The 12,017-nt window shown below is 50.8% G+C and overlaps 1 protein-coding gene across 1 annotated transcript in view; it reads left to right on the top strand.

Annotated features, from left to right (window-relative positions):
- STK32C (serine/threonine kinase 32C) overlaps nucleotides 1-12,017 on the top strand; it is a 52,313-nt gene that overhangs the window by 23,356 nt on the left and 16,940 nt on the right. Inside the window, exon 2 of the mRNA XM_079311948.1 lies at nucleotides 7,715-7,770. Within this exon, the coding sequence (XP_079168074.1) occupies nucleotides 7,715-7,770 (56 nt within the window). The remainder of the gene's footprint in view (nucleotides 1-7,714; nucleotides 7,771-12,017) is intronic.

Below are 12,017 nucleotides of genomic sequence, written 5' to 3'. Positions count from 1 at the left end.
ACAGGTGGCTGCAGACCTGAGGGTGGGGAGCAGTCTGTGTGTCAGACCCTCAGAGGGAGCTTGGACACAGAACAACTTTTCTTTAAATTGTGGATTGAAACGACTTAAAATTTGACTCCTTGTTTAAAGGTTTCCCTTGTACAGTCAGGACCACAGGGTGAGCCAAGCTCATGGAAATAAGATTAATTTCTGATATAAACCCTGTATTTATTACACTGCAACTTGGGGACGCTCAGTGGAACTATTGCTGTGCCATAAATGTGAAAAAAATCTGTCCCAGTTGTGTCAGACAGAACTGAACTGTGGTAAAAATTTAAAATGGTGCCAGAACAGCACAGCTCAATCTGCCCCTGACCCAGGCAGTGTGTGATTCATTGGCAGCAAAGAATGAAACCTCAGAGAAAACACTGAGGATGGAGGGATGGATGATGGATGATGGATGGATGGATGGAGGGATGGATGATGGATGGATGATGGATGGATGGATGGATGGATGGATGGATGGATGGATGATGGATGGATGGATGGATGGATGGATGGATGGATGGATGATGGATGATGGATGGATGGATGATGGATGATGGATGGAGGGATGGATGGATGATGGATGGATGGATGGATTATGGATGGATGGATGATGGAGGGATGGATGGAGGGATGGATGGATGGATGGATGGATGGATGGATGGATGATGGATGATGGATGGATGGATGATGGATGGATGGAAAGAGGGATGGATGGATGGATGGATGGATGGATGGATGGATGGATGGATGGATGGATGGATGGATGGATGGATTATGGATGGATGGATGGATGATGGATGGATGGATGGATGGATGGATGATGGATGGATGGATGGATGGATGGATGGATGGATGGATGATGGATGGATGGATGGCGGCAGGATGGATGGATGAAGGATGGATGATGGATGGATGGATGGATGATGGATGATGGATTGTGATGGATGGATGAGGGATGGAATGGATGGATGGATGGATGGAGGGATGGATGGATTGGATGATGGATGGATGGAATTGGATGGATGGGGGATGGATGGATGGATGAGGGATGATGGATGGATATGGATGGATGGATGGATGATGGATGGATGATGATGATGATGGATGGATGGATGATGGATGGATGGATGGATGGATGGATGGATGGATGGGATGGATGATGGAGGATGATGATTGGATGATGGATGGATGGATGGATGATGATGGATGGATGGATGATGGGATGGATGGATGATGGATGGATAGGATGATGGATGATGGATGGGATGAATGGATTGGATGGATGGATGAATGGATGATGGATGAGGATGATGGATGAATGGATGATGGATGGATATGGATGGATGGAGTGTGTGATGGATGATGGATGGCTGGATGATGGATGGATGGAGGTGATGGATGGATGATGGATGGATGATGCTGGATGATGGATGGATTGGATGATGGATGGATGGATGGATGGAGGGATTGATGATGGATGGATGGATGATGATGGATGGATGATGATGATGATGGATGATGGATGGATGGATGGATGATGGATGGATGGATTGATGGATTCTTCCTTCTCAAGCTTCTGCTTCACCACAAGGGTTCCCTGTGCTCTTCTGCTCCTTTCTGCTCCATCGTGTGGAACTGGGAGGGCTGGAGCTGGCTTAGAGTAACAATGATGAGTTTCTTCCTTCAAACAGTGTGTGTCTGCTGGCTGGATTGTATTTCTGATTACTGAAGGTTTCCACACGCCTATGAGAGTTCCTCAGTTGTATTTAAGCTGGGCTTACTCAGCAAACCTCGACACTGAAGGGCCAGAACCTGCAGAGCATGCACAAAACCAGGGATGTTTTCCCAGGGATGTTTTCCCAGGGGTGGGGGTGAACCCAGGCTGACAAACTCCAAAATTTGTGAGCAAACTGGTGGAAATGGAAATGGCAAAGACACCCCAAACTTTGTTCTCAGCCTTACTTTTGGCACTGATGGACTGGAGTGTGTGCAGAGAGGGGAACGGAGCTGGGAAGGGGCTGGAGAATCCCTGAGGAGCTGGGAAGGGAATGGAGAATCCCTGAGGGGCTGGGAAGGGAATGGAGAATCCCTGAGGGGCTGGGAAGGGAATGGAGAATCCCTGAGGGGCTGGGAAGGGAATGGAGAATCCCTGAGGGAAATGGGAAGGGGCTCAGGAGAAAAGGAGAATCAGGGGGAAATTCTGGCTCTGCACAACTCCCTGCCAGGAGGAGATTTGGGATCTGGGAACAGGAACAGGGACAGGAGCAGAGGGAACGGGCTCAGGTTGGGCAGGGGAGGCTCAGGGTGGATTTTGGGAATAATTTTTCATTTAAAGATTTTTCAGAGGAGAAATGAAAACTTCATTTGAGATCAATCATTTAATTTTGTGTAACTCTTTATTCTTTTTATATCTTTTAAAATAAAGCTGCAGAAGAGTCTTTGTTGTGCTAGGAATGCTGGCATGGCCAGTACTGAAAACACTCCAGAAGAGACAATTTTACACCTTGTAAACAAACGAATGGAGGTAATTAATTCAGGGTCCTGGTCCAGCCAGCTTTACAATACTTGTTGGAATTAATTTGCCTAAAATTACATGGCTCTACAAAGGTGCTTCTCTCACTTTGGGGATTTTAGCAGTCCCAGCTGGTGCAGCCTCAGTCTTTCATGAGGCACTGAGACTCAACCATTTATCATTTCCAACATATGCTGCAGACACATGAAATAACATCCAGCAGCTGCTTATTGCTGACATTATGCTACTACAAACATGTGCTATCGAGGCTTTTTTTATTATTATTATTTTCCTGTAAATCAATTATAGTTCCTTGAAATGAAATATTCTTATTGGTAAAAGTGAGGAAAAAAACCAACAATCCAAAAAGGAAAGTTGTGGTGCTGTGAGGCAGAAGCTGAGGATGGTGCTGGGGACACCTGGGGACAGCCTGGGGACACTTCAGGACAGCCTGGGGACACTGGGGACAGCCTGGGGACAGCCTGGGGACACCTGGGGACAGCCTGGGGACACTTCGGGACAGCCTGGGGACTCTCCTTCCTGCCAGATGAAACTTGTGGCATTTTGTGGCAGCAAAGCTGTGGTTTCTGTGGCCACAGTTTAATGTTTCTGTATCAGTTACTGGGGTGCTCCTTCCCAGCTAGTGGGTAGAGAAATGCAATTAATTATGGGTAGAGAAATGCAATTAATTATGGGTAGAGAAATGCAATTAATTTTGGGTAGAGAAATGCTATTGTTTATGCCAGTGTGTTAGAAATACATTGATAGGAAGGGGATCATGTCATACTACCCTGACACATTTACTAATACACGATGGAAAAATATAATTCTTTAGGCCTTTGGTGTTGAAGAAAATAATTCTTGGAGTTAAATGTCCCTGTTGACATTAATGGAGCTGGAGAACATGCAGCTAAAGAGGGAAATATTAACTTGAACCTTAAAATGGGATTTATTTTGCTGGCTTCCCAGATTTGAGGGTGTTGTAGGCCAGGTTTACTAACTGCATCCTAACATTGTTCTCCTGCTGCTGGAGATTATTACCAGGTCCTGCTGTTGAGCACTCACTGGGAGCCCACTGTGCTTCTGAAGAGTTATTTTTAGGTATCTTGCAAATAAATGCAGAATAAACAGAAAAAAAAATGATGAGAACATTCATAATTTTAAAATAGTAAAGACAAAGCTCTAATATTTGTTTTTTTGCATCTCTCATCCCTGTGTGTAATGAATTGTTGCAGGGAAATGTGCTCCTGTACTCTTCATTGTCTCTGTTTCACTGGCTGTGTACCCAGCGTGCTTTAATCACATCTTGTGACTGCAATGAGCTCTTAATTACATTAATTACAATTAATGTCAGAGCAGCACCTGCACTCTGGGAGCAGGGGGCAGGGCTGGGCTGGGTGAGCTCTGGGGAGGTGCTGAGGGCACCTGGAGCCCTGCCATGCCTCAGTGCCACCCTCCCCTGCCACCCTGCCATCCCTGCCACCCTGCCATCCCTGTCACCCTGCCATCCCTGCCACCCTGCCATCCCTGCCACCCTGCTTGTCACGCATTCCTGGAGCTGGAGAACAAACCACAGCACAGGAGCAAAGCCAGGCTATGGTATTTATCCTTATCTGTGATTCATGCTTTGTCACTGGGTGCCAGGAAGCAACACATGGCAAGTGCCAGCACCTCCTGTCCCCTGGGCCCCTCCCCTGTGCAGGTGCCACGCTGGGGAGGAGCTGCTGGGGGAGTCAGGGAACAGCTGGTGTCCTGTTCTTGTGAGGGAACCCCTGTGGGGACATTGCAGCACAGGAGAGGGGGAAAACACCCCTGGGGACATTGCAGAACAGCAGAGGGGAAAAACACCTGTGGGGACATTGCAGAACAGCAGAGGGGAAAAACACCTGTGGGGACATTGCAGAACAGGAGAGGGGAAAACACCTGTGGGGACATTGCAGAACAGCAGAGGGGAAAAACACCTGTGGGGACATTGCAGAACAGGAGAGGGGAAAACACCTGTGGGGACATTGCAGCACAGGAGAGGGAAAAAACACCTGTGGGGACATTGCAGAACAGGAGAGGGGAAAAACAGCTGTGGGGACATTGCAGAACTGGAGAGGGAAAACACCTGTGGGGACATTGCAGAACAGGAGAGGGGAAAACACCCCTGGGGACATTGCAGCAGAGCAGAGGGCAAGGGCTGGGTGTGATGGGCAAGTCAGCTGCTCCTGTTTGCACATTGTACATGGATTTGGGGTGGGGTGGGGTGGGATGGAACAGAAGCACAGAACACTTTCAGCTGTAAGGCACCTACGAGTCCCACTCACCTGGGCTCGTGTAGTCTCAGTTTGGTGCTCAGGACTGGCCAGAGCCAAGCAGGCTGTGGAGGGCATTGTCCCAATGCCAAGCACTGCCAGGGTGAGGGTCAGCAGGGTGAGGGTCAGCAGGGTCAGCAGGGTGAGGGTCAGCAGGGTGAGGGTCAGCAGGCTGTGAGAGGCAGCAGCTGTCACCTGCTTGCTGTCACCAGATTCTCTGCTGGTGTCTGTGGCTCAGGCTGGAGCAGTCACCCCCAGATCAGCAGCTCTGTGCTGGGGTGAGTGACAGCTTTCCCCTGCCAGGCAGAGAGTGCAGCCTCTGGAGCATTCCCAACTGTTCCAGGCAGGTTCAGGGTTTCTATTTTAGGGAAATCACATATTCTGTAGTGATAAGTTAACATTCTTAGTAATCCAGTGTGCTGTGCACAAAAAGCAGCACACTGCTACTATGATTTTCTTCTTCAAGTGCTGAGACTGCTTTTGCTTTGTTGGGATCATGTACTCATAGAATCATTTACTTACATAGAATTATCAGACTGCCTGCTGAATCCTGCAGAAAATACTGGAACTGGGAAATCAGTGCATCATCTCAGCTTCCCATCAGCAGAACTCTGTATTAATTTATTAAGAGTGACATCTCTGCTGATAGGTTCAAGGGCCTGGTGAATATTCATCTCTAGGTTTGTTTCCTGCCTGCTGACTCGAGAAGCTTCCCAGATCAGTTGTAGTCATGGATACATGGAAATGACACTTTGGGGTTTGTTTTCTCAGTGGCAGTGCCTTTTTACACAATATTCCAAACACTATCACAAAGAGTTGTCAAGAGCTCTCCTCCTGGAGTGGTGGCAGATCAGGAACACTTCCCTGAGGTTAAATTGCCAAGAAAATGCTGCCCCTCCCAGGCTCACTGAGGCTGGGCATCCTCTTGGTGGTGGGAGGTCAGCCACTGGGTTTGATTGCTTGTGGAAAACATTGATCAGATGCTTTGGCATGTCAGACAGAGCATTTATGGAGCTGAAGCTGCAGCTTTGCATTGCTCCCTGGTAGGGGTGGTAGGGAAATCCTCAATAAAATCACTGCTTAAACAAGAGGCCAGGGAGAAGGGAGGGGATGGGGAGGTGACTCAGCATCCCTGGAGCTGAGCGCTGCCCTGGGAGGGTTTGGGGACACTGTGTCACTGTGGGCTGTCCTGGGCTCTCCTGGAGAAACCTCGGGCAGGTCAGAGTCATGGAGGCTGGAAAGAACCTGAGACCAACGGGGGCAGCCTCTGCTGGTCACCACACAGCCAGCTAAACCAGCTAAACCAGCTAAACCAGCTGAACCATGTCAGCCAGATAAACCAGCTAAACCATCTAAACCATGTCAGCCAGCTAAACCAGCTAAACCAGCTAAACCAACTGAACCATGTCAGCCAGATAAACTAACTAAACCAGCTAAATCAGCTAAATCATGTCAGCCAGCTAAACCATGTTAACCAGCTAAACGAACGAAACCAACTCAACCATGTAAACCAGTTACCCAGCTAAAGCAGCTAAAGGCAGAGCAGTGGTGGCACGGCTGGGGGAGGGCGCTGGGGCTGCAGGGACACAGAGTGAGAGCTGGCCCAGATTCTGTTTTCAGCTTCGTTTGGCAAAGTTTGCTGAGCTCCCTGCAGAAGCCGCCCCCCCAGAAGTGACAATAACAATATTTTGGATATAAGCCTAGCACAAAAGGGTAATAGGAACTCCATGGGCATGCGTGGGCTCTTGATTCATCCTCAGAGATGACAGATGTGCATTTATTTCTGATCTGGGAGTGGGACTCGTAATATTTATAGTGAATTCTTTGTTCCCACTCTTCCTGAGCGTGGCCAGTCAACAGGCTCAGTGCTCACTGCTGACCCCCTCCTGCTGCACCCCCAGCCCATGCCAAGCCTTTGCTGCAGACATCTGAAGGATGCTGAGGGTCCCCTGCACGGCCAGGGTCTGGTGGTGGAGCTGGCAAGGGCTGACAGCTGTGCCTGAGCAATGGGCTCAGTCCATCAGCAAGCTCCTCCCTGCCTTGTCTTTTTTATTTGAAACTGGTATTAAAATAAACCCCAGCAGTACTTTGGTATAAAAATAATTTTGTTTGCAGCAGCAGCTGATGGAGGCAGTGGCTGAGGTGTTCCAGCTGCACCATCACTCCTGCCATTGCTGTGGGTGGGTCTGCAGTGGAGGCAGTGAGTGTCCCTGTCCGCAGATGCTGGCCTTGGGCACAGAGGCAGCACACCAGAGCTGGCTGGGCAGGGGCAGGGGGGCTGAGGATGTGGGAGTGGGCAGGGGGGCTGGGGATGTGGGAGTGGGCAGTGGGCAGTGGGGCAGTGGTTTGGGGGCAGTGTTTGTGGGCCAGTGGTTTGGGGGCACTGTTTTTAGGGCAGTGGTTTTGGGGCGGTGGTTTTGGGGCACTGTTTTTAGGGCAGTGGTTTTGGGGCAGTGCTTGTGGGGCACTGTTTTTAGGGCAGTGGTTTTGGGGCAGTATTTGTGGGGCACTGTTTTTAGGGCAGTGGTTTTGGGGCACTGTTTTTAGGGCACTGTTTGTGGGGCACTGTTTGTGGGGCAGGGTGTCCCACACTCCCCATTTCCTCTGAGCTGCTCCCCTGGCTCCCCACAGGCTGAGCTGCATTTTAACCTGTGCTAAAGCAGATTCCATAACCTCATCCAACCCTCTGCCAGATCCCCCAAACACCTGAGAAGAGACTGGAAAGGGAAGCAGCTGCTGCCCTGCAGCTTCCCCAGAGGAAAACTTGCAATAAGAGCTTGGCCAATGCTCTCTAGTTGACTCCCTGTCTTCTTTTAAATGCAAGTTTGTTTCTAGTAAAGCATTTACAAATGGAAATTCTTTTTTCTTTACCTTGCAGTGAACTTTGACCACTTCCAGATTCTGCGGGCGATTGGGAAGGGCAGCTTTGGCAAGGTAGGCTGGAGCTCTCACCCTGCGTGGTTTATCTGCTCCCCTGAACCTGTGGTTTACTGAACAGTAACAAAGCAAAATTGCCTACTTTTGTATTTTCTGGAGCTCTCACCCTGCGTGGTTTATCTGCTCCCCTGAACCTGTGGTTTATTGGAACAGTAACAAAGCAAAATTGGCTACTTTTGTATTTTCTACCGTGGCTGCTCAGTGAACACGGAGAAAAATAGGAAAATACCTTGTTGCCATTTGGCATTGCTTTAATTCTTGGCATCTGGGTTCAACAGATGTGCTGTAAATTGCCAGCACAATTGTGGCCATTTCACAGCAAACATTCTTTATGTTTTCAGTTTCCTGTGGGGTGTCTGGGCTGTGGGGGCCAGTGAGGCAGGAAGGTGCTGGAAGTGGTCCTGGGTGATGGCCTGAGCTGCTCAGGAGGGTTCTGTGAAGCCCTGGGCTGGTTTCCCAATCAGAAATCAGTAAAGCTGAAGAGGTTTTGTTGTTTATTTTTAACTGGTTTTCCTTGCCAAGCTGGTGGGAGGATGTGGGAGGTGATGATCAGAAATCTGTGTATCCCTGGGATTGGCTCCTGGCTGGTTCCAGCACCAGCCCTTCTCCTGTCCCTCTGCTCCCCTCTGTCCCTGTGCAGTGACTCTGGGTGCTGACCTGGCCTTGGAAAGAGTGAAATGTGCAGTGACAAAGCTGGGGCAGGGCCCAGCCCAGCTCAGAGGGTGCCACCAGTGTCCCCACACATGCTGGGGACTCAGACAGGACACTTGAGGGGTTGGGATAAGCTGCACCTGCTACTGTTTCCCTCTGGCCATCTTGGCAGTTTCTCCCATTGTACTTTGATCAAAAGCTGGTCCAGGAGGGTGAGAAAATCCAGATGTGGCTCTGGAGCTGAGCCACACTGTCCTTTGCCTTCTCCCTGGTGAGGTCTTGTCCCACGGGGCACCTTGGGAGCATCCTGACCTGCTAGACTGGGGTGGCTGGAAGAGGGAAACTGCAAAACCAGGAATTTCCAGGAGATCTGAGACCTGGCTGGCCAGAAGAACCAAATTTTTTACCAATTACTGAAAATCCCTTTCTGAATACTTTCTGTGTATTAAGCAGTTTTGGTGGCAGCACAGAAGCAGCTGCACGGGCAGGCAGAGGGGACACTGCCAGCCCCAGGGCTGCCATCAGTGCTGCTTTCCAGACATGTTCCCTGCCAATCAGCAGGAGATGGATTGCCCTGCTCTGGCACAGCCACCCCTGAATTCCTGCCAGGCTGCCACAAAAATCTGCCTGGGGCTCCCAGGGCTGATGGAAACACTGCCAGCAAGTGCCTGTGCTGGTTTGAGGGGGTGGCTGGAACACTCAGCCCTCTCTGCAGCCACATCCCTTGGGCCAGGAGAGGCCAGAGGCTGCAGAGAGCTCTGTCAGGCTGCTGGGCTCCTGCTGCAGGGTGGTGACTGATTAAACACCAGCCCAGTCCCTGTGCTCTGGGGATAGGGCAAACAGCAGAGGAAAGTGTCCCCAGACACTCCTGGTGACAACAGGAGCACTCAGGCTCTTGTGTCTTCAGCTACAACCAAACACTCACTCAAAACCTTAGTGAAAAAAAAAAAAAACAGCTCACATTTTTGTTTGGAGCTGATGGGAGAAGATTCATACTTCAAATACAAACTCTCCAGAGAAGGAGGTTTTATTCCTTTAAGGAGCAGCACCTGGAAAATAAATTCTGCTCAGGACATGAAACAGAAAAAAGCAATTCCTGTGCCAGGGCAGGACTCTCCTGGCTCTGAAGGGAGCTGCTCCCTGTGCCTAGCTTTGCACAAAGGTTAAGTCTAGCACCTGGCAGTCTGTCAAACTGTGCAAACTTCCAGCAAAGTGCTGCAATGATTCATCTGTCATCTCTCTGGATTATTGTGTCAATATGCTGAGTTTCCTCTGACACTGAGAAAAGCTTTTTGTGTTTACCAAGTCATTTCCAACTCACATTGGATTAGGGGAAACATGAAACTACCCACCTGGCAAGTGTTATTAACAATTTAGGAGTGACTATAACAAATTAGGAGTGACTGCTGTGCTTGGTTTAACCTCTGTGCCCATGCTCAGGAGGATGTTGGGGAGCCAGTGGCAGTGGGTGACCTGTGACACTGTGACCTGTGACCCTGTGACACTGTGACCTGTGACCTGTGACACTGTGACCTGGTGGGGACAGACCTGCAGCAGTGCCTGGGGTGGCCTTGGCACTGCATTTCCTTCCAGGGTCACTCTGAGCACCTCTCAGGACAGACTGTGATGTTCTTGGTGTGGGAGCTGCAGGAAAGGAAGGGAAAGGAGCTCAGAAACCCTTTTTGAAGAGCCTGAGAGCCCCAGAGCTGTGGCTCTGGTGTATCTGCAATAAATGGCCAATTTCTGTTTTCTAGAGATGGGTTTAATCAGCTTTAGGGTATAATTAATAAAATTATGGTCAGGTTCAATTCCATGTTTACTCCAATTAGCAAGTGTGTAATATTTCCCACACAGAGTAGAGGTGATATTATTTGATTTTCAGTGATTTACTCTCAGCAGAATGTTCCTCTGGCAGCACAGGCTCCTTCCCAAGCAGCAGCAGCTGCTCAGGTTTTGCTGCTCTGGTTTTCTGAGCAGCAGCAGCAGCCAGGAGGGGGTTTCTGGAATGGGGTGCAGTTGTGGCCCTGTTTGAGTGGGAAACAGGCTCTGAGGTTCCTTTGCTTCAGGAGAGGCAGGGTGAGACCCAGAGGGCCCAAGGGCACTGGTGGCATCACAGGAGCAGGACTGAGCTGGTGGAAGTTGCTCCCTTGTGGCTCTGTGGGGCAGCTGGGGCTGTTTGAACCTGAGCCTCCCTCTTGGTCCTGCCTTTTCCAAGGAATGAGGAGCTGGATGGGGCTGTGGGGATTCATTACTTACTCTTCACTGCTGTGGAGAAATCAGAACAAACAGCACTGCCCAGAGCAGCACCAGGGTACGCCTGTAATGCTCTGGACAAACCCAGGCAGTATTTCCCTTCATAAAATCTATTTGCTGTATCATGCTGATGTATCCATAATTTCATAGGAAATGGGGACCCTGCTCCTCATCATTTATGGCATTAAGTGGTTGGTAATTGGGTTGTCCAGCCCTGAGCTCTGCTCCCAGGGATGCACGGGGGGGTTGTGGTGGTGCCTGGGCAGGGACAGGGGTTGGACTCCCTGTGCTATTTTCCAGCTCAGGATATTCCATGATTCTGTGATTCTGACTCCAGCATTGCTTCCAGCACAGGAGCAGCTGCAGGGCTGGGACAGTGACCAGGAGCAGGCACAGAGCACACACAGCTGCCTCTGATCCAGCTCCCAGCTTGTCCCAAGGGATTGTTCTCCTTGCCTGGGTGTTGGCAAGCTGAGCCAACACTGGTGAAAGCCCCAGGAGAGTGGCAGAGCATGGGGGGCAGTGGGATGGGGTCCAACCCCCTCAGTGCCTGATCTCAGGCTGGGGGGGCAGCAGCAGGAAAATCAGAGTGCCACTGGAGGGTCTGGAGGGACTGGGTGAGCCCTGAGCTCACTGGAAGGGGCTGGGATGATCCTGCACTTCCCACTGGGGACCTCTTTGGGCTTTCTGAAACAGCAGCCTTCAAAAGACCATGATTTACCAAACAAGCTGCCCACTTCTGTTATTATTATACAGCAGAGCCTTATTAACTCTGCACTAGAAGCTGCCTGGGGTTTATTTGAGCCCCCAACATTCCTGTGGGTGAGTCACACGGGTGTGGGATGGGAGCTGGGGTGGACCTGGACAGCAGAGAGGTGTAAGAGAGCAGGGGCACAATCCTTGTCCTCCACCCAAACTGCCCTGCTGGCCCTGGGCCACCCTGCAGGTCTGCACGGGCTGGCACTGCTGGCAGGGGCTCAGGGCAGCTGGGGGGAGGTGGCTGCTGTCCCCAGGGTGGCTGGTGTCCCCAGGTGTCTGGTGTCCCCATGTGGCTGCTGTCCCCAGGGTGGCTGGTGTCCCCTGAGTGTCTGGTGTCCCCAGGGTGGCTGGTGTCCCCAGGGTGGCTGGTGTCCCCAGGGTGGCTGGCCCATGTCACAGGTGTTCTGAGCCCCGTGGCGGCAGCAGCAGCAGCAGCAGCAGCAGCAGCAGCAGCAGCAGCAGCAGCAGCAGCACTCTGCTCAGCCTGGGGCACAGGGCAGCTGCTGGCCTGGCACAGGGAGAGCTGCCTGGGCAGTGCCAGCAGCAGTTTCCTCACCTGAATCCCTGGGTGTGCATCAAGC

Source organism: Erithacus rubecula, assembly GCF_903797595.1.
Source record: "Erithacus rubecula genome assembly, chromosome: 9".
Taxonomy (NCBI): Eukaryota; Metazoa; Chordata; class Aves; order Passeriformes; family Muscicapidae; genus Erithacus; species Erithacus rubecula.
This window is presented reverse-complemented; position numbering and strand designations above follow the sequence as displayed.